The sequence below is a fragment of the Aedes aegypti genome, chromosome 3 (assembly GCF_002204515.2).
Source record: "Aedes aegypti strain LVP_AGWG chromosome 3, AaegL5.0 Primary Assembly, whole genome shotgun sequence".
In the NCBI taxonomy this organism is placed as follows: domain Eukaryota; kingdom Metazoa; phylum Arthropoda; class Insecta; order Diptera; family Culicidae; genus Aedes; species Aedes aegypti.
The window spans coordinates 265,224,740-265,248,239 of NC_035109.1; the positions used below are offsets into that span (position 1 = coordinate 265,224,740).

Here is a 23,500-nt window from a genome sequence, read left to right on the forward strand (position 1 = left end):
TTGAGGCGTGCAACTTCAGGCGATCAACGAATTGCGCTCCCTACTGAAATGCCTTCACACAAGTTTGTGAAGGTGGTCTCCCATGGCGGGCAGACCCGAAACGAATCCCTTCTGTGAGCGCCCAGAAAGTATTTTGCTTGCTGCCGATGAACAAGCGACCGATGACCTAACTGCCGTGCCTGTCGCACCGTTAAGTCATTTCCACTCAGGGTGAGTGGACCAAATTGAGTCAAATCCAAGCGAAATGACCGGACGATGATGCCTTCCATTGCTTCTTCCTTCAACAACTGCTGTATCTCACTGATCGATTGCATTGAGCGTTGACTCCTAGAGCCAACTGACTGGGCTTGCTGACGATTAGCAAGCTTGACTGAGGGACCAATACTTTTCTGCGACTTAATTCCAAATTTGCAACCCGATTGGCTGCGATGTCTCTGTGATGATGTCCTTCGAAAAACTAGCTGCTTAGCTCTGAACAAATGTAGGATGGATCCTGTGGACATTCTTGACTGATGAGTGCGGCTGCACTGGACTAACTGACGTTGAAAGACTTGGTTGACTGGTTGGGATGGTCCTGTCTGGCTAATTCACGACTGACAATGGGACGCTTGATGGATAGCTGGATTTCTTTGTGCTTGCTTGACTATGGCATACAAATTCGATTTGCAGCCACTGTTCCTTATTCTCTGGAACAGATGAGAGGATGCTTTTTACTTTGTTAAAATGAAACATAAAACGACTTGCCCGGAAACGGGGACCGGTTGGCCCCCGTATACGTCTCTTGACGTAGCTGATGACCTATCTCCTGGATCTTTTGTTGGTGTATAATGCAGACTGAATCCGTTTTTGGTCGAACAAAATTCCACATTGTAACCACTGTGCGATGGATTTCCAACTGCTTTCGATGCAGCGATCAACTGACTGTGCTTAGTGTAAAAATCTGCTCGGGCAAAATTTCCTCCTACTATCAGGCAAAACGACAACCTTCACAATGATCTCCACACTTAGGATTTGGAAGTGCCGAGTTTCACAATTTTACACATAACAAATCGCGTTTGTCCCACTGACGATGGTTTTCAGCACACTGTGTTCTGTCTATTTTTCTGCTGTACTGCCACACGCGATTTTTTGTACTACCGACTACCGACGTTATTAGCAAAATGTACGGAATCAAACTACGATGTGAGTCACTTTCATCCCGATTTCCATTGATTTCATCAGATACTTCACCAAAAACCGAATTGCATCGATGCCGTCGGTACTGTTTACAAACATTACTGTTTTGATTAAGTCGTCGTTGTTTGTTTTCTTCTGCCACCTGCACTGACAGTTTTCACCGACTGAGAGACCGAGAGCTGCTGTCGACACTTTCTATTTTCGCCCGTTTCACGATCCATGGTTTCTTCGCGCGTAGGTGGTCGTGTTTTGTGACCGCAAAGAATTTACTCGTATGAAAACTTTTTGGACAAACGATGATTTTTGTGTTTGCATGCAATTCTCGCAACATACATAGTACTGACGAAGATGGCGCACATCACGGATAACAAAATGGCAATTTTTGCAACTATCTTGGCAATTGCAACTAACTAATGCTGTCGATACTGGCATTTTGTTCACATTTATTGGCATAATTTATGGCACAATTAGAAAGACATTCTTCCGGGTTTTTGATCTGCGTGTTACCCTTCGGGCGACATTTTCTGTTTTCGCCCGCACTTGGTTGACGTTTCGGTGTTTACGAAAAAACACAAACACGGACTGCTGAACGGATTCCCGACGGACAACAAGTACGGCTCTCGCGACGATGATCCTATCCGGTTCGAAGGACCATTTTATGTTAACGCACATAAGAGCGTCTGTTGGTTTGGATCACTTGCCGAGTGGTACTTCTTCATGGCAAAACAGAATCAAGAATTCGTGGTTTAACTGTGATTTATTGCACTCACTAAAAGATTGTTTTCTTCTATGTAAACTACACTAATATATTGCTTTTCAAACTGTATTGGCACAAACTGTAACTTAACTTTGACTGACGGCGATTTATTCTGACTGAATACTGGTTTTAACTGCGCGCGTTCTTACTATGAGTCACTTGTCGTACGAAATCTCAAGGACTATTATCTGAGTCTATCTACTATGGTGGTTTTATACTTCTTGAAGACAAAAAAATTGATGTAACAAACAAAGTAACAAAGGGGACAAAGAGTACAAAGCATTACAAGTTGAAGCATACACATGTAAACGGATTATGGCGCGAAAACTATTCTGCCGCAAGTATGCTGACAATCATTGATGGTCTGCTGCTACCAATCATCTACAGTGTGACTATCCTATTCCGTTTTACGCTTCAACAATAGCCAATATCTCAAAACTAGACGTGCCATGATATTTTTGAAAACGGCAATGGATTCAGTAACCCTTAAATAAGTAAATAACGGTATTTTGATACTTGAGACAAAAACGTGTTCCACAGTGTAATCTGCATTAGCGCTTTTTATCTTGGTGCTTTTTTGTGTAAAAAAAATATAATTTTATCACGTTTGGTTCTTCTGTTTTAAATATTGCAGTAATTTGAAAACCAATGGCTATATTACTACCTGAATTTGGTCATTCTGCATGGGAAAATAGCTTTGGTACTTTTTTTTCTGACCGATACTGTGTGTTACACAGTACGCACATTTATGTTTAAGTTAAGATAACTTCCCAAGCAGCACACAAGTTGTTATTGAGGTAGATTAACTATTATGACCGGATTTGGTCATATATCGGTTGATATGCTTTAATTGTAACATGTTACTCGGGTCCACGGTTGATGTGGATTTCATCAACCAATTGTGTACACATTATAAACATAGGAATAAATCTTTATACTTAGGAGTTCAAAACGATTCTCATCAGCAAACCACTAAGAATCTAGTCATGAATCCATCAAAAATATTCAAATAAATACGTCAAACGACTTGTAAAGCAAGTGCTGTAGATGTAACGGATGTGGATGGATTACAAAAATGATTTGATGAGGTCTCATGAAGCAATCAAGAATCTTGTTCTGAATCTGCCAAGTATTTCATGACTTATTCGACAAAGATCTAACAGTACGCCAAGATCTGGTCAGCAATTTACCGAAGTATAGATCTTATACGGAGTTTGCTAGTAATCTGGAAGGACCTAGGGATCGTGGGAGGACTCGCAAAGACTCAAGAAATAAAGTTTCATAAATTCTAATAAAAATTTCGTACACTAGAGAATTGTTGTTGTGTCTTATTTTTGCAAGGAATTCACAAAAAATAGTGTGAAGAATTTGAAAATTGTGTCCACACTAACATTTTTCAAAAAAGATCTCTGAAAAATGTCGGCCTTCGAGTTTTTTTTACAATCTACCTTTAAATAAAATGAAAGAGTATTTCAAGGAACATGTCATTAGAGCTCGAACTGTTGACGATAAAAATGTAACCAAATGGGACCTAATGCAATGCTCAACCATTTATCACCACAGATAATCGCATTAAGCGGCACGATCCATTCATCACACATCCATATTACGCCAACTGGCAACAGCGTGCAAATAATGTAGCTATCCAACCCAAGTCCGACAACGGACGCCCAGCCAGAAGTATTCTCACTATTCTGTTCCAAGCAACTGGCAAAATTGGCACGTGGAGCATCAGATACAAATAATCGTTCGATGATTTCATTCTATAATGTGTTATCTTATCGCATTCCGCCCTGTCTCACTCACATACGACAGGCCATGCAATGCACTTCGAAACGTTCCACACCGGTGTTTACACTGCAAATGATGGATAAATCAATGAACTACCCGTTTGATCAAAGCATGTTATACGGCAGGATCGACAGAGTGCTGCTAGCTAAGTCTATTTCGGGAATAGTGGGGCTTTAATTTGTTTATTTGTCTATCGTTTGTTTGAACCGGCAGGTAGCTACTTTGTAATACATATTTCGCTGCCTTTGTAGAGGTGCCATTATTTGCCCACTTTGATACTTGCCCAATTGAGAAAACAATCAGCGTGTTACCATGTTTCGATTAGTGCAGTTTGTTCCACCCGGTTGCAATTATTTCAAAAGTATATTTTGTTTTGGCACATTCCTAGCTGGTTGTTTACAAGTTTAGATGAGACAGAAATATGAGGGCGTTCCACTTTGAAATGTAAACTAATCCCAAGAAAGCGTTGCGCCCGTGTAAATAATATGGACATTGTTAGTTCTAAATTAATTCTGAACTAAACAGAACTGTGTGTTTTTGAACCAGGTCTGTAGTCGCACAAGCTATAAGGTGAGAATTCTTGGTGTTTAAAAAAAAAGTTTCTCTTGAATTTCGGTTCATGGTTAAACTTATGGGAGAGTTCCTAGAGGGCTCTTCGAATATGCGTATCTGCAGGTATTGCTAAGGACTCGCTCGAATAATAGAGCAGTTTCAGGACCAATGTCTGGAAAAAATCTTTGGAGTAATTCTTGGAGAAAATTCTGAAAGAACCCCTGTAAAAATAATTACTAACATTTTTTTTCGTTTCTCTTTTTCCAGGTGTCATGCAAGCCACCACCATGGGCGGTACCAAGCTGGAAAAGCGCTACTCGCCGAGCTTTCGGGACGATCCAGGTCGCAAAACGGCCGCCTCGAAGCGTAAACGCGAGGAAGTACTACGGTAAGTGTCCGATCCATGCTTTATCTCCGAGAACCATCACTTTCCCTTTGGCCATTACCATTGTGTTTTGTAATCCAAATTGCAGCCAACTGTGTTCTGTGGTCTGTCCGTCACACAATGCCCCTCCCCCCCATGGCAAGTGTGCGAGCGTGTGTGCGTGGCGCGACATGCAGACCAATCTACAATCGCTCTCACATACTCACACGTGTAGAGTAGACGAGACAGACCCGCCTCTCCTCCTAAGGTGAACTTGTTGAGAATGTGTGTGTTGCAAGCCGCGCACGTTGTTGCACACTCTGACACAACAGCAGTGTGCTGCGCAAATGCAACGTCGAGCTCCACAAAAACTCGTCCGCTCAGCTGTCGGCCAGTGATCTGTGAAGCAATGGTAAATTGTTACTTACCTTTTCAAGATAAAAAAAAACAGGAAAAAAGAAACAAAACTACTACCTGTGTGTCTGTTCCTCTCATTCCCCAGATTGAACAGCGAAAGAGTCCCAATGTTTGCCTTTTTTTGCGTAATTGATATAAGATAGACTACTGCCGCCCTCTGCAGATACTGTCAGCCTTTACTACAAGCAATCTCATTTTAGCCTATATAGTAGATATTCAGACCGCCATTTCTAATTCGCCCACTGTTCAACCGTAATCACTAATCAGAGACTTTCCCTTTTTCATTTCTTTTTTCTTTTACTTTCAGGATGAAAATACATAAGAATGGCATACCTTCAGAAGTGTTAAAAAGTATTTCACAGATTGACAACTCCAACAAACAATGTTAGTATCGATCGACCACGGAATGGAGAGAGGAGGGCCCACAGAAAGAGCGCCGAATGCACATCGCCTTGTTTCTGCTTTTTTTTGTCCTTAGCAAACGTTTCTCCATGCATTTTTAGGAGCATTAGCATTTTGAACAGTGGTCTTCGTCTAGTGGGGGTGCGACTGTTGAGGAGTGATATCCATCTTTCCATAATACCTACCCAAAATTGTAATTTTCAAAAAAAAAAGGATTTTATGAAAGTTTAATAAACGTGAAAAACTGTATATTTGATCCAAATGTAAAATACAATCTAAATAATGATAACTTTGTACTATTTAGAAACAGTTAGAAAAGGATCTATTGTAGAAACTTAGAATTTAGTGTAGTTACGGCATAAGACTTAAAAAAAACTAGATAGAACGGTCGCACCCATTACAAGATCGAGAACCACTGTCATATCGAAATAACATAATAAACCGTCGTGTCGCTCATCTTTGTCCGCTCGTTCGCTGCCTGATGCTATATCTGCTTAACATTCCTCTTGTTTTTTTTTTGTTTCTGTTATTTCCGTATTCCTATTTTTACCATTTTTATCACCCAATTTGATACCCAAATATGAACAGTCGTGTAAAACTGGTTCCCCAACCGGATTCGGTTTGTTTATATTTGCTGAAACAATCCCCTCCCGATCTGGGAAACGGTAATGTCCCAAACAGCACCGATTAGGTCATTTTCTGCGCAGACTGGATTTTGATATCCGTGGATCACCGCTTCATAACCGTGTGAACTGTATGTGGCCGTCCTATATCATCATCCATGCATATGTATAAGAACACGCGAGCGAGCATCATCAAACACGAGCACCAACCACAACCACCAACCATTCCAGAGGCATTGGCGAAGAAATGTGTGACTCTTGTCTCTTTCAATTTGCATATCGCGCAAAGCTCGTTCAAGGCTTTCGAAAAATACTAATGAACCGTTTCTGTGTCTCGTCTTTCTGCTTCTTTCCCCGCTACCCTTCCACAGATTTCCTCATGCTGGAAAACATCACCTCGTGCTATCGGCAGCCGTGCATCCTGGATCTGAAGATGGGCACCCGCCAGCACGGGGACGATGCCTCGGCCGAGAAACGCAGCAAGCAGATGGCCAAGTGTGCCGCTAGCACTTCGGCCTCGCTCGGGGTTCGCCTGTGCGGTATGCAGGTCTACCAGGCGGACATCGATCACTACATGAAGAAGGACAAATACTGGGGCCGGGAACTGAACGAGGACGGCTTCAAGGGAGCACTGCACAACTTTTTCCACAACGGGTTCCGATTACGCGTTAAGGTGATCTCCAAGGTGCTGGACAAGCTGGAGCAGATGCGCCGGGTCATCGAGAAGCAGTCTAGCTATCGGTTCTATTCGTGGTAAGTGACATGGTCAATAGTTGCATGACGTTTCGTGGATTGATTCTCATGAGTCTGTAACATTCCCCAGAAAACCTTTTCCTAGAATTTGGTCTCCAGAATTAAGTGTTCTACAGAATCGTATTCCCCAGAATGTACTATTCCCAGTGCCGAATTTAAGTATTGGGGCGCTGGGTCAGATCTCATGAAAGGGCTCTGAAATAATATGTCAGCGCATTGTGTCATGCCACAAACTGGCGTTTTGAACTGCATAGTCCGATCCAAATATAATATTTTTTCAAATTTACATTTGGAATAAAACTATTCTCGTTTTAAAACGAGCAACGAGATCGAGCTATCATTCAAGAATTAAATGACAATTTTGCTCCAGATAGGGTAACATTACTTTCACCGAAAGCCATTGCCCATTGCACGGTGACGTCATCAGAAAATCGCTCTCTTTCCCTCCTTCGGGAAATCTGAAAACAACGGTGCCAGTACTTGTCAAAGTTGACAGGTGCTGGCACCATTGTTTTCAAGTTTTGTTGAAGAGCGAAAGAGAAAGAATTTCGCCGTGAAATGCCTAATTGGCGTAGCAACACAGGGGGGCTGGCCCCCTCCAGAATCATCCAACCCCCCAGAATTTTGGATGGTAATAAATATCTGAAATTAGTATACACGACCGTATTGTGAGAAAAAAATGTTTTATCAGTTAACATGACTATCTTATTGAAAAATAAATCTTCACTATTTTGTACAACAGCAGTTGGAAAACCTCGCTTGTCGTACACAGCGTCAGCGTGGCGGTTCTGACTTCGGTGAATCGCTTGACACCCAATTAAATTTTTCGGCTGTCGCTCGATTTGTTACCGCTAAAATCAACTTTTCATTGTTGATGTGTGCAATAAACGATGATTTTCCACATCTCCGTCGCACAAAACACAAAAGTGCGTCAATATACTAGAACTCTATTATCGTATTATCTGAACGATACGAACAATGCTATTTTCAATGTTTTAGTGTGGTGCAATGCGTTTACTGTATTATGGTTATGTTTTAGGAGAATACCCTGCCCTAGATGTCCAAAGATGAAGATTTCACTTATCAGAAATCCATACAAAAATTTATTTTATTATGGCCAACAAAATTAATTGTAAAATGTCGAATTACTTAAGTAATTCCTTAGACAATATATATCTGGGATTTGAAGCGAAAAATTATACTTAAAAATAACAGATCTTTTCGAAGAATTTCAACCTCTCTGAGTTTTTTTTTTTATTTTTTAGATAAATGACAGAAATTTACTCTGGTGTCAAAAAGTCCAACAAAATCGTTTTCTTCTTTCAATTCCAGCAATCAATTATTTTTTTTCTCGCTTTTTTTCAATTAATTTCGCATGAATTAACTAATTGCTTGAATTTTAACAAATGTTGGTTTCAAGGAATCCTATTGTGTTTTAAATTCTTAAGAATTTTAAAAACAGATTATACTATACTATCTCTGAGAATATCAAAGAGTGGCTTCAGAAATTTATCGTATATTGGCTATGAATCTGTCGGGAATTATTCAAATGATTTTGTAATTTTTTTGTTCATATTTTCAACTTTAATTGTTTTAGGACATCAATCATTGAAACAATGTCTACTTTTTATCCACAAATTGATTCCGGATGTTCCTGGACGTAACAAAAAACCTTTTAGCAAGTTCAACGTTTTTCTTGCAATTATTTAAAAATAAAAACATTGAATTTCGACAAGTCTTATACTGAGATATTTAGCTAAAAGTTCTACTAGCAAGTTCTCTCTGAATTTTTCAGACTACTGGTTTCAAAAAATGAACTAGAAGTTCTTTTGCGATGTTCATCAAAAGTCCTCCAGAAATATTTACAGAATATATCACAAATTGCGTCAGAAATTCGTCTATACTTTTCTCTGGAAATTCTGCTTTAAATCCCTAATTATACTCTCTGAATATTTTCCTTCAGATCTTCAGTGAAAAACCATGAGGTAATTTGTTGAAAAACAAGGAATACTTGACCTTGAAATTAGCATAGCGGTAAAGGAATCTGTGTAGGGATATTCAGCCATTTGTTGACAATTCTTATGCAATTCTGGGGCGGAATTCCTAGAGGCTTTTTGATAGAAGAACATTTCTAAAAAATATTCTAATGGAAGACTTCTTTGGTAATGTTCTTAATATCGCTAATATTATTCGCCTTAAACTTTTACTGGTATTCATAAGACTCTAAATTCAAAACTTCTAAAAACCCTAAATAGTTCAACCACAGTCATTAAAAAAAGGTCCACCAAAAGAAGATCGTTTGGAATTTCCGAAAGAAGATAAAAACCTTTGTCTGATTCAATATATTCTCCCTTGTATCAGGAAACTCTTGAGTTACTGCAAAAAAAGTTCTTCGATATTTGATATAAATACCTTCAGTAATTCGGTTATTTTCAATAACAAACAAAATAGACCCCTTAACTTTTACAAACCAGTTTTACTTCACGGAACAAGCCTAAAGTATATTGGAATATATTATGGCATAAATCGAATGAATTTAATAACTTGGAATAATTAGGAAAAATAATCCTCTAACACCCCAGTTATATTCAAAAAGAGACTTTTCCCATAAAAAATATTAAAAGTCGAAACCTAGATAAAATTTTCAAAAGTTATTGTCTGCGTTGTGATCCTAATTAAATACACTTATCTTCTAAGTTACTCACATATTTTTATTGATATTATTTCATAGTTTTTTAGTTGAATGTATTTAGCCTATAAAATTCGAACAAAAATGTTTTGAATTGTTTTCAATATCTAGACTCCACAATACTTTATTTTAATAGACATCCCAGACATCCCCTATCACATAATGCAGCTCACAATCCTCTGAACAAATCAAGCATTTCAGATGACTGATATATCGACTTTTGACGTTTTTGTGAATCCTTTAAGGGATTTTTCTAACAATCAGATAGAAATTGTTTGATAAATATTCTGTTACGATAAGAAAGCCTAACTCCAAAAAAATCTGTTGAATAGCAACTACGGGCTTAGTTTGATTGATTTTCTGTAGGAATCCCTAGAGGAATTCAGTGAAAACTGGTACCGTAATCTGGGGGCAAATTGATCAGTGGGGCGAGTTTGATCAGGTCGGTACCAAAAAACATTTCCTCCGAAGGATGCTGAAAGCTTCGTTGGCACCACAGACATTCCATGTTTTCTAGTTTATGGATGTCTAATGATGATGTTGCACTATTTCATTTTTATTAGGCTCAGTTTTGCATAGAAATATTCACACTTTTTGAAGGTGTTAACAATACCATTGGAAATGTCGGTGCTAAACAATCTACTGGTGCTATGCGTACATGTCAACTTTGATTATTTAAAATGTTGTGTAAGCTTAAGTATGAACTACTGAACACATTTTTGATATCATACAGCATAGCAAGTACAGTTTTTTGCTCATAAAACCATTTATTCTAAAAAATGTGCTCATTTCAAGGGGAATTGCCTACATTTAGGCGTATTGTGCAGATTTTCAAAGTTTAATTTTGTAATAAAATGATCAAAAACTTGAGTTGTAAGAATTTTGACATCATTTTCTGATTCAGGAGACCTAAATTTAGTAGATACGGACATTTTTCATTCTTAAACATGGTGATCAATTTCGCCTCAGTGTGTCATTTTAATTTTTTGATATTCAAACTATTTTTATAATATGTTAAATATTATTTCATGAAAAGTCGATTACATAAACCGATAAATTTGTCGAATGATTTGTCGAAATTTATTTGACAATATTCGAATTCCCAAGGGTAACACAAAAAGTTGTGAAATAGTGATCAATTTGCCCCCGGATTACGGTAAAGGAGTTCTTGGAGAAAGCGCTGAAAAATAATTAATGAAGAAATCTCGTTGAATAATTTCTTTAAAGCACGTGGTTGAATACGCAGAATAGTTCGTGGAAGAATAACAACGGATATTCCTTGCTAGTTCTTGGAAGAATTCTTGATATTTTTTTTCAATTTACGTTATGAACATTGAATATTTTCGCATTGAAACTTATAAATATATAAATAATTTATAAATATATGCAGTAAAACAAATAAATCAATTTAAATTTATGCAAACTACCAAATTTGTAAAAATCGTCATAATTCCGATCACCATTACTTCCATAAAATTCAATCCCAAATATCTTGAAGCGGTAACTTATAGGAAGATTAGAATTTTGAATTGTTTTTGGATAAAAAATCATATTGCAGCATCAAAACGCCTTTTCTATAACCAGAAATTGAATTTTTAGAAATACACCGAAAGTTGACCCTAGAAAAAAAAATTGTTTTACATTGCACCATGTTGAAACTGTCCTTAAAACATGGGATATTAATGTGGAAAGAGATAAACGTAACATTGTTGGTGGAGCATCTGGAGTAACTTATGAAACGGGCGTATTTTCTTAAGTTTTATGATATTAATATAATTGAATCCTAAATATCTTGAAAACGGCTAGTTTTAGGAAGATCATTGTTATTAGCATTTTGAATTGTTTTTGGATGAAGAATCATATTACAGCATCAAAACGTCTTTTCTACGGCCAGAAATTGAATTTTAAGAAATGCACCAAAAGTTGCTCTTAGAAAAACTTTTTTATTTTAGATTGCACCATGTTGAAACTGTGCTTAAAACATCTGGTTTTACATTGAAATTTTACAGAAAAAAATTTGAAAAAAATCGAAGATACCTATTTTTTGCAATTTGTGTTTTAAGGTTTAATTTCGATTTTTTCATGACAATAAAAGTATTTTTTTTCGGTGTATATTTTTTTTACAAAGCCTATTTGATTGTCTACCATCCCTCCTCAGACACTTTTTCTCTATAACAAACGGTTTCCGAGGTACAATTTTTTTTAAATGGTGGTGCCAAAAATACATACGCCCTTATCAGAAGTTACTCTTGATTTTAAATGGTCTCTCCATCAGTGGAAAAAACTTATTCTATTATATCGAAACTATGTGCAAAATTCCATTTGAATCCAAGGTAGTCGAGTTTCATCGTTTACCGATTTGGCGTGGAACCGCTCAGACTCATCTACCGATTCATCTAGAAATTTATCCATAGATACCGCCAGAAATTCTCTCCGCCAGTATCCTTCCAAAAACATCTACGTTAAATTAGTAAGAATAATCCTTGAAACTCTAGATTCTTTCAACAATTTCAGGAAAAAAGTCACTTTTTAATACATCTAATGGACAGATTCCATGAGTGAGTCCTGTTCGGAAAGCCCAAGCAAGGAGTTTCGCTTTTTTCCAGTCGCTGATGTTAATGTTTCGTTTTTTTTTCGGTTTCCACGTTTTACTGGCTAGGGGGAGGAAGGGCAAGAGCGACGGAATCAGTGTTCAGTCGAGGACGGATTACCAAATGGTGAGCTCGTTTCATGCTTATGATAATACGTTTTATTGTTGCAACGTTACGTGTATGTAATTTAAAACAAATTATGGATTGTTCGTCACTACAAGTGTCGACATGAATTCTTAATCATGTTTGATATATACTGCCCATAAAGGCATAACTGTCTCATATTGAAATAGTAGGCATTGAGAAAACACCGCTCAAAGTTTAAAGTTTGACTTCTCATGCAAATGTTCATGATTTTCTAGTACATTTTTACTTGGCATATCCATTCAGCACAACCTCACAGGTAACTCATTTTGCTTCTGTTGATCATCAAAAAATATAAACTTGAACACAATTCATGTTTCGCAGTTGCTATTTCGGTTGAAAGTTCATATAGAGACTGTTATGCCTTTATTTTTCAATATGGGACTGCACCAACTTCATATTTTTCCACAACATTTTCAAACAAAGTGTGTAAATTTTTGTGTGCATAGTAAAATACATATTAAAACATGGATGTTGCGATGCAAAAAGGTGTTGGTTCGAAAATCCATATGGGATAGTTATGCTTTTATGGGCAGTATACATACCTTTAATTTTTCGTCATTACTAAATAACTATTAAATAGTTCGACATTACGTATGTTGACGCATTTTTTAAACCTTTTACCGATATCTTTTCACCGCGAGACAAAAATGCAAAACAAGTTGTGGACTTCGTGGCCGTGCGGTTAGTGTTACCAAGCAATTAGCCGCTTCGAGTCAACGAGTGTGGGTTCGATTCCCGCTTCAAACCGGAAAACTTTTCGTGAGGAATGTTTTCTGACTGTGCCACTGGGCGTTGCATGCTAGTCCGCTGTCTAGTGTGGTGCTTCCTTCAAAGGGCAAATCGTTCACTGGAAGCATTAACGTGTCGGTGTCTTCAAAACAAAAAGTTTTAAGTAGGTGTCGTATTTTTCCTCCTTATCCATGGATCGCTTCACCGACCGAAAGGTGACTTTCAGATCTTTTTCTTCCATCGCTGATCAACAACCTCCCCATAATGATTGTAGAGATGCAGAGTACGCCGTCCCATATTTTTCGAAAATGAGAAATGTTACAAGTTCGTCATTGTAAAGTGCTCGCTTTGGTAAGAAAAAAAAAATCAGGTAAATATTTGAAGTGGTCCCCCAACGGCCCCGAAGGTATTAGGCGTAGATGACTCCCGTGCGCAAATCGAGCTCGCTGCTCCCTCCCCAAAAACTGTTACCTCTCGTGAGAAAAATTCAAAATTTTTAAATTAATTAACTCATTACGCGTGGTAAAGATGGACAAATTATGGGTGAAATTATGAAAAAAATCCACGTGCTCGGCTGGGATTTGAACACAGGACTCTTGTATACTAGACGAGCGCTTTACCAACTAAGCTACCGAGCCACTTGGTGACCCAATAACTAAGTTGGTTAAAAGTTTAGAATTCAAATCCCTACAGACCACACGGACCCCTTTCATAACCAATATCCATTTGGGATTTGAATTCTAAACTTGTAACCAACCCAGTTATTGAGTCACCAAGTGGCTCGGTAGCTTAATTGGTAAAGCGCTCGTCTAGCATACAAGAGTTCTGGGTTTAAATCCCAGTCGAGCACGTGGATTTTTTTCATAATTTCACCCATAATTTGTCCATCTTTACCACGCGTAATGAGTTAATTAATTTAATAACCATGCGGATTGGATTACCGAACAGCTCAATATAAGTGTCAATTTATATCAAAATTTTTGTTTGAACCGTAACACTACGGAAGATTCCCTTCCTCCCCCTGTTGCGTTACACAATATTTGAACGACCCCTTTGTAGTTCTGAATTTTATGTCAGCATGCATTGTTATGAAGCTATCCGCTGTATGAATTATTGTTTTACTTAAAATTCTTAACTCATGTTGCGTATACTATAGCAGCGAGCTCGATCTGACGCACGGGGATCATCTACACCTAGTAGGGAGCCGTACCCAATTCTTGGCGCTTTTGATTCACTTCGGCAGTGGAGTTTTTTGAAAGCTACAAAGCTCATATTTGGCCACAATATGCGTCGTAATGAAGTCCTCCTTATTGCAAAGTCTCAGAAAATTCGGCCGGGAAAAACCCCCCATGCCAAAGTGAATCGTGGAAGTGCCCAAGTGGTTCTGCACCCTACCTTTTAGCGTCGTTGGGGGACCACTTAGCGTCCACGTACGGACTTCAAATTTTTACCTGATTTTTTTTTCTTATCAAAACGAACACTTTACAAATTCGACATTTTCGACTAATTGGAGTTAAAACCATGGAGAGTCATCAAATGATAAATACTTTCGATCAACTTACTGAAATCTGTGAAATTGTTCCAGAAAATTCTAAAAAAAAAATACCAAGTTGTTTTGTCACATTGGTAATTATAACAGCATTGAGATTATAAATGAGCCTCGTAATGCAATAGCAATTATATTTCTACCAGAATTATTTTCTGACTATACACTTAGTATGCGACATGAGTTGTATAAAATGTCAGCCTCAAATAAGCAATTTTAAATTCCTAGTAATTTTTAGAAATTTTAGCTTCCTCCCATACTGCCATAAAATGCTTGGTATTCCATTTACTCAATGCCTACTTTTGTCGAATGTTAGAAATATGCAGTTATGGGCAGATCAGTGCAGCTGCTATCAAAGGGACGGTCGAGTTAGCCATGAAAACCAACTTTTACTGCGGTTCTCTTACTCTACATCGAAATACATATAGGGAAAGTGTACCAGTTATGGCCATAGTGGTTCCCTATTTGGCCATATGTGAAATTTTGATAACTTTCACATTTTAAATCTTTTTGAATGTTTTAACATCAAGATATATCTTAAGTCTAACTACTACAACACACAAAAGTTTTCAAAATTTGAAGACATTAAAGTAGTCACATATGGCGAAATAGGGAACCACTATGTCCATAACTGGTACACCTACCCTACGAATAAGGAAAAATTGACTGTATATAGCATTCTGGGGAATAATATTCTAGGGAATGAGATTCTAGGGACTGTTCTCCTGATGTTACAGAATCGACTTCGTCTTTATCATACCCTCCTTCGCTCCTTCCTTCAACTGCAACTTTCTAAACTAGACTTCCTCTCTTTATCTGTCTTCGCCAGTTCCCTACTCATCGTGTACGAAGGCTACGAGGAACCGCCGACGACACCGGCGAGCAGCAGTTTCCCAGCCGAACCCGACTACCACATACTGGAGGCCGAATCGAACTCCTACTGCTACGATGCGGATGCGTCGAACAGCTCCATCGAACAGTTCAACATGTCATCATCGCACGACGATCAGCCGGACATGGTATCGTCCAGTTCGGCTCACCAACGACTCAATGCATCGATGGCCACGGTGGCAACGGCAGCTGCAGCGGCAAAGGCGGCGGCTTCGAGTTCGCTGTCGGCTTCGGCGACTTCCAGCGGCGCCTCCAGTGGAGGCAGCTGCTCTTCGGTTGGTGGAAGTGTTAACAAGGGTAAGGTTCCATTTGTTCCAATATCTGAGGAAACGGTTTATCCCGGAGTCTGTGATGTGACGATGAATGTTCCGATGGGAACCACACAGAACGTGACCAGTTCCAGTCCGCATTCGATGGACTCTTGGATGAACTACAGTAGCAATAGCAGTAGTGACGACTATGCAACGGCCTTTGTGGTGCCGACCCATGTACAAAACACCGAAGCCGACGCCAGTTCAGACTTTGACGGAGGATTTAGCGGACGGGTTGTTCCGCCGAGTCGAAAACTAAGCAGCGTCGAAGTCATGGAACGAGATCGCGAGCGATCATCATCTCTAACCACGTCAGTCCCACCAACTGCAATAACTTCGACGGTGACGACTTCCACAATGGCGTCTCCGTCCGGTTCACATTGTTGTGGCAGTATTAATATTAATAGTACCAATAACAATAGTAGTAGTAGCTGTGGTAAGGCTTACGATCAGTCTGACGCTGGCTACCACGAGGATGAAGAAGTGGATGATCTCGACGACGACGAAGAAGGCGCCGTGGACGATGATGATGACGAAGACGACGAGGGGCATCTGCTTCAGGAAACGGCCGTCAGCTCGAAGCGACACCGTGGCAAAGAATCGTCCGATCGTCGGGCGGCGTCCAAAGTGCAACAGAGTCTACGACGGAAGCTCAGCTCCAAGTCAAAGTCCAACTCGATCAGTGGAAACAGCGCTGGTTCGAGCATGCTCGGTTTGGCAGATGTGCGTATGATCGACTTTGCGCACACCACTTTCGAGATCAAGAACGGAACCTCGATGTGCAGCACACATACCAAGGTGCACCACGGACCGGACAGTGGTTTCCTTCAGGGTTTGGACAGCCTGAAGCGCATCCTAACCGAAATCTGCGAAGAGCACTGAGAGTGAGAGTGAGCTAAATCGATCTCCTGTACTATACCGTTGGTTCTTCCTTCCTGTATTTAAGTGCATACCTACTACTACATAGGTTTACCTAGAGTACTAGCACGGGCCGCGACGGGGCACGTGTCTCCTTAGACTCTCTCTCACTGTGTCGCGTTTTCCGAACATTGATGAGTAGCAGCTGTCGTGAGTACGCAGCTCTTCCAGCAGGACTTTGGTTCCGGAGTGGAGCAGAGTAGCAGCAGGCAGAGGAAGCAGCAGTTGCAGCGCAGCCCTTCCGGTTAAAGTGTGTTTTGTCGAAACGAGGAAACACCCGTTTTTGTGAAATATTGTGATACTAAAGCATTTTTTCATCCAAGTACATATATAAAGTATATATTTAATACGAGAGGAAAACAAAGAAAAGTTACAATTACAAATGCAAACTGTTACTTTTAGAAGAAAATTCCTTAATCTTATAAAAAATGTGTGCGTTTTCGACTGTCGTATCGTTTTTTCCTTCTCTCTTGATTTTCACTTCTGTTTTCGAAGCCCGCGGTGAAGTTCAGTTGTAAGTTAGACCAATTCAGTGACATTGGAGAGTGATTGAAGGTGCTACTATAATGTTGATATAAGTACTGGCGCATAAATTAGTTTGTTCTGTGGTGTTCATGAATGAGATGATGTTTATTTGCGAGTCGTTTGTTTTATCACAGTTTTATCCTGGTTGTATAAAGTAAGTACCTCATCTAATGATCTAAAGGCGTTCAGGCATACTGCAAGTGGTAAGTTGGTGCATTCAAATTGCAAGATGCAAATTAAGCACTATAGGTCATTGAGAACTTGAAGACCTTTTTGCAGTGCTAGGTGGAAGCAAGTAGGAGGTTCCTATTTTAATCGTTTCATTGATGTACCTACGTGGTAAGTTTTGTTGATTTTAAGCTTTTTTCCTGGTTAAGTACTTTTGCAGTCGCGCGTCTTGTCTTCGGATCATTGGCTAATTGGTGTAAAGTCGGACGTCTTCTTACCAAACGAATTAATCAGTTTCGTTGTAGATGTCGTTCCAATCATGTCAGCTTTAATGCACCACAGTTAACCAAAGGTGTTATTCGAACACCGTCTGAGAAAATGTGAACTGTCAGACAAAGAAAAATTTTGCACAATAAGACAGAAAATCGTAAAATTGTTAAACCTTTGAAAGTAAATATCTCAAATAGTGGCGAACGCGCCAAGGGCGAAAAGCCACTTTAATAAACATGAATAATAATTATTATTATAGTTGTCCCTCAAAGATTAAACCATAAAACAAAAACTTTCAGCAGCAAAGCCTTGCAAAAGGAGGAGAGCTACCATATTATGATGCTCAATATATCATTTAACTTGGTAGAGTAAACAATGGGATAAAAATGATAAAAACTGAAGAAAAAACTCGAATGATTAGTGTCGATTACCGCACGAAACTATATGTCAACCAAAGAGGCTCAATTTCTTTAGGTTCAATGATTGTGGTCGACAATTTTTGTATAGTTTTGTTTAGTCATGCTTCTGTTTGTCGAAATACAAACCACTAAGTAAAGATATGTCATAAAACGAGGTAACTTTGATGAAGAGAATCTATCTATATAAATAAAAATGGAATGGTGTTCGTATGTTACGAAATGGCTTGAGAACGGGTCAACAGATTTGCATAATCCTTTCACTGTTGTATTCGACAGGAGATGTAACGTGTTCGTGCGGGGAAAAAGTCTAGGAAAGTTTTCTGAATACTCAGAAAAACGGGGGAAAACTAATCTGTCATTTTGTCTGGGATAGTTCATGACATTTTTCAACAGCCTACTTGATGGCAAGACGAAGTTTGCCGGGACCACTAGTCAATAATAAATTTGAGTATGTTGAACCTTTTAACTCTGCCCTTTATCTTTAGACAGAAATGAATATTTCGACTACTACCATTTGATTTTTTCCTCAGTATTAGTTACTTGCATACACTTCACAGCAAGTGCTAATTGAAATACATGTACCTATCTTTCGTATGATAAGCTATAATGGTGGTATTAAAAGGTAGGTACACAATACTAAATTACTCATAATCAAAGCGTACAGTTTATGAAAATCTATCACTGTACTACACTGCCCATAACTACAAAACAGTCACATTCGACATTTTTGACAAAATGGAGTTAATACCATGGAGAGTCATCAAAATGATAAATACTTTCGATCAACTTACTGAATGCTATGAGATTGTTCTAGAAAATTCGAAAAAATACCAAGTTGTTTTGTCACATTGGTAATTACAACAGCATAACAGTCACATTGAGATTATGAATGGGCCTCGTAATGAAATGCAATGAAATTTCTATCAGAATTATTTTCTGACAATTCACCCAGTATGCGATATGAGTTGTACAAAATATCAGCCTCATATAAGCACTTTTGAGTTCCTGGTAATTTTTAGAAATTTTAATTTCCTCCCATAGGCCTCTGCACTGTTTTGATTTTGTATGGGATTTTGACGTTTACTGGCCTTGTTGTTTACACAATTAATGGAAGAGTGAAAGAGAGAGTATGAGTTTTGTGCAGAGCCCTATACTGCCATAAAATGCACACTTGGTGTTCCATTTACTCAATGCCTACTTTTGTCGAATGTTACAAATTTGCAGTTATGGGCAGTACACTTGCTATCTGAAATGCCGTGAAATGTTTTTTTATGAAGATGTTTCCAAATTTGAACTAACCTTTTGGTTTGATGATAAATTGAGCCTTTCAAACTGTCCCAAAGATTTTTTAATGGATTACTATTGGTTTCCTAAGCATCCAATGAACCATCAGAGATTTCGAAACGGAGATCACCGAGACCAGAGGTCGCCAAACTGTGAACCTCAAGAAGGTATTGAGGGGAATGGATTATGAATACTATTGTGATGTATTCCGCATACCGTTAAGTCACCAGTCACCGTGCGGGCTCCATTCACCGTGCACATATACAAATTCCTACAGAATATTCATACAATTTTCACAAATTATTCTTTTGTCAGCAAAATAAGATAAAACTGATAAAATGAAGTATTTTTTGTCACAAAGCATTTTGAAAAACCTTGTTTATGTAGTCAAAATCATGTGAATTCTGTTTGATAATGAGATTTTTCAACACTCTTAGTAGAAACGCCAAAAATTACCATTTTTCATTTTAACGTTAGAGTATGAAATTTTTCAAAATTTCAACAAGTTTACACTGTGGATACTACTAGTTAGATGTATTTCATCGTATGAGCAATGAAATATTATGCAATTTATATTTTTTTATTGTGTTTCAGTCAAAACCCAAATGTACAGTAAATGGACCCTTTTCAATATGTATGGTTGCCATTACCGTGCATTACTGTAAAAAGCTTGAAATTATTCAGTAATATTAGATTTATTGTTATGTAGTGATTAAAAAACTTCATATTGAGTGTTTGAGTGAATATGAAAAGGTTTGGACAATACAGTCAAACCTCCAATAACTATTTTAATGAAAAAATATTAATTTAGTAAATTTTTAACTTTTTATGGTTTTTATTATAAACTAGTGGGCCCGGCAAACTTCGTCTTGCCATCAAGTAGGCTGTTGAAAATCGTCCCATACAAAATGACAGTTTCGTTCACGCTCGTTTTTCCAACTTTCCCGGTGAATATCCTGGGATTTTTATACACACAAACACGTCGGAACACTTGACGAACAAAACGGAAAAATAATCATTCAAATCGATTGACCCGTTCGGAAGCCATTTCGTGACATACAAACACCACTCCATTCCACTACGAGTGGATACGAGTAACTGACACTGAAGAAGACTGCAAGTGGTAGTCGAAATACGCGTATCTGTCAAAGATAAGCATTTAGGAGCGGAATTAAAAGGTACACGGTACTCCATCTACTTTAAAGTTTCTCTATTTGAGATTCTGCTCAGAGGATTCGAACATTCATTAAAGAGTTTAAATGAGTATTTTATTTAGATAAGCATTTAGGAGCGGAATTAAAAGGTACACGGTACTCCATCTACTTTAAAGTTTCTCTATTTGAGATTCTGCTCAGAGGATTCGAACATTCATTAAAGAGTTTAAATGAGTAAAAAAAAAAGTAAAAAAGTCAAAGGAGGCAAGAAAGCTAGTTCTATCTAATAATTTTTATGAGAAAGAATGAATGAAAGTTTTTGGTGAAGTTGTTCAGACGGTCAAGAAAATACGGCAGGAGAACAGTTTAGAAAAATTGCGATTCTTTTAGATTGTTATTAGACACATAAGGGGCGTCCATATACCACATGGTCATTCATGGGGGGGGGGCGGTGGTGTGTCTGGCCAAAGACCATGGTTCATACAAATTTTAAAATTTGTTTATGGATAAATGACCACGATGAGGGATATGGGGGGGGGGGCGGAATCCCAAAAAACTGTCCACGTGGTTAATGGACAACCCCTAATCAGTGTTAGGGGGACATGGGGCAAGAGTGACACCCGGGGCAAAAGTGCCACCTCTAATTTCACGTAGTTCAAATCAATTTTTTGATTGCGTTAAACATCAATAAGAAAAAAATGAGTACTAATTGAGGGTTGTGTAAATATTACAGTTAAAAATGTTTAGTACACAAAAAGTAGAAAAATGTCTTTAACTCACCAACGCGAATAATGCGAAATATTATAAGAATGTAAGATTGGAAAACAAGGTTTGACCCCCAATAAATACAAAACATATTGATTTTTCCGCACAGTATTGATAATTTTCAATTGTTTAATATAGCTGTGAGGATTTTTTTTTCAAAAAATTCCTTTTGACATTAAGTTTTACATATATAAAAACAGTATGTCATATGGGGCAAGAGGGACACCGCAATTTTCTTGTATAAAATCAAATGAACTTTTATTTTTCTTGTTTAATATTGCATTAAATCAATGTTTTCTACTGAATAAAATCAAAACAAACCATCTTGGACATTCAAAATGGTTTCTGAAATTTTTTACTATTATTGTTACCGTCGAATAAGATGAGAACTAAATTAATTTCGTAAAATTACTTTTTAACTGTAAGTCAATTTTTTTCTCTCAGTTTTTATCTTTACTTACTCTAGAATTTATCGTTTAGGCGGGGAAATAATAATATACACAATTTGTAGCATTTCGCTCTGGTGGTCTTCTTGCCCCATACGAGTGGCACTCTTGCCCCGTGCCTCGTTTAAAAACCTCATAAGAAGGGACATTTTCAAAAATCTCAAATCATCATGTGTTTCTTATACTTTTGAAATCTATCGATAACATCATTTAGAACAAGAGGTGAGCTTACCTCTACACTGGAATAATCTTCAAAACTTGTGCTGATCAACCATGATTTGAACCTATATATCCCCCCTAGTGAGGTTCAAGGTAGCCATACAAAACAACTTTAACTGTGGTCTTTCAACTTCAGATTCAACTGTTTACTAAATGCTTAAGTGATTTCAGGTGATTCATGTCCGATTCACTTCACATTCAAGTGTTTTAAGTTTGATTCACTTTATGTTCAAATGTTCAAGTGATTCAAGTCTGATTCACTTCATATTCACATGATTCAGGATTGATTCACTTCCTATTCCAGTGATCCATGTTTAATTCGCTCCATATTCAAGTGATTCATGTCGGATTCACTGTACATTCACATGATTCAGGTATTACTTCATATTAAAGTGGATCAGGTTAATGTCCGGCCATTTTGCCGAATGCCGTTTGGTCGAATAACGAACAAAAAATCAAATTGCTTCAACGCTGATCAGTAGAGTTCATAGGTGTGGCCCAATTTCTGATCAGCTAATTATTTTGCTGATTTTTATTATGGGGCTGAACGTCATGTTTGTCGCTTTATTAGTGCTCCAAGTGAATAATTTAAACGATCTGTCAATTCAGGACGAAGTTGTGAACTCGCATCAAGACCCTGAGCTGATGGTTGGTTCGTTTCTGGGTTACCAACGGTGTGCTAGAGTGTAGAGTGATTTTCATTAGACATTTTCCTTCTTTCAAACATAGACTATCCTTTTCCATGACTATTGGAAATAATTAGGCTTATATTTTAATTGGGAATTTTACCTTCTTTCAATAATCGGCAGTTCTTTGTAGTAATACTGATAAAATAATTATTTGCATTACATGTGCTTAAATTTTTAAACATTTAAAAAAAATAATACCTAAATATAGTTGTCTGTTGGCAATCCGCTATTGTTTTTTATATTCTATTCTTTTTCATAGTGAACAATCAGAAGTGGATATGATTTTGACCTAAATAAGTTCATCTGACGGTTGTGTACAGCCCAAGAATTAAAAAAAAAGTCAAAGGAGGCAAGAAAACTGTCAGTGAGCTGTCTCCTCTCGCTCAGGCTCGAACCATGAATTGAATTACTTGGTACGATTCGAGGCATTGAAGTTAACAGAAGGACGAATAAATCGTAAACCGTTTTAGTTACTTTCAAGAGCTTATTACATACGCAATGCAAAAACCTCTGCTGATAGCTATTACCGCAATCAGAGAAGTGAATAATTGCTTATTTTTAGGATATTCTTCATTCAGCATTGACTGTTTCTAGAACTAATACCAAAAAGCCAATCTTTCTTTAAGAATAATCTGTTCTTTGAAATTCAGCTTTGAAATTTATTACGAATGCATGCTAACTGTACTACTGGCCTTCCTAAGCCGAGTGGTTAGAGTCTACAGCTACAATGCAAAGCCATGCTGAAGGTGTCTGGGTTCGATTCCCGGTCGGTCCAGGATCTTTTCGTAATAGAAATTTCCTTGACTTCCTTGGGCATAAAGTATCATCGTACCTGCCACATGATATACGAATGCGAAAATGGCTACTTTGGCAAAGAATGCTCTCAGTTAATAACTATGGAAGT

General features: G+C 38.0%; 1 protein-coding gene and 1 non-coding gene across 5 annotated transcripts in view; one reads left to right on the forward strand and one right to left on the reverse strand.

Annotated features, from left to right (window-relative positions):
- The window catches only part of LOC5573750, a 182,674-nt gene extending 164,917 nt beyond the window's left edge, over positions 1 to 17,757 (forward strand). For all 4 annotated transcript variants that reach the window (XM_021850408.1, XM_021850411.1, XM_021850407.1 and 1 more), the window contains exons 4-7: positions 4,544 to 4,664; positions 5,365 to 5,441; positions 6,454 to 6,835; positions 15,367 to 17,757. In XM_021850408.1, coding sequence (XP_021706100.1) covers positions 4,544 to 4,664; positions 5,365 to 5,441; positions 6,454 to 6,835; positions 15,367 to 16,621 — 1,835 coding nt within the window. In that variant the 3' untranslated portion in view covers positions 16,622 to 17,757. The remainder of the gene's footprint in view (positions 1 to 4,543; positions 4,665 to 5,364; positions 5,442 to 6,453; positions 6,836 to 15,366) is intronic.
- On the reverse strand, positions 13,558 to 13,629 carry Trnat-agu. Its single transcript has one exon. It is a non-coding gene; the product is annotated as a tRNA-Thr (tRNA).
- Positions 17,758 to 23,500: the final 5,743 nt, after the last annotated feature.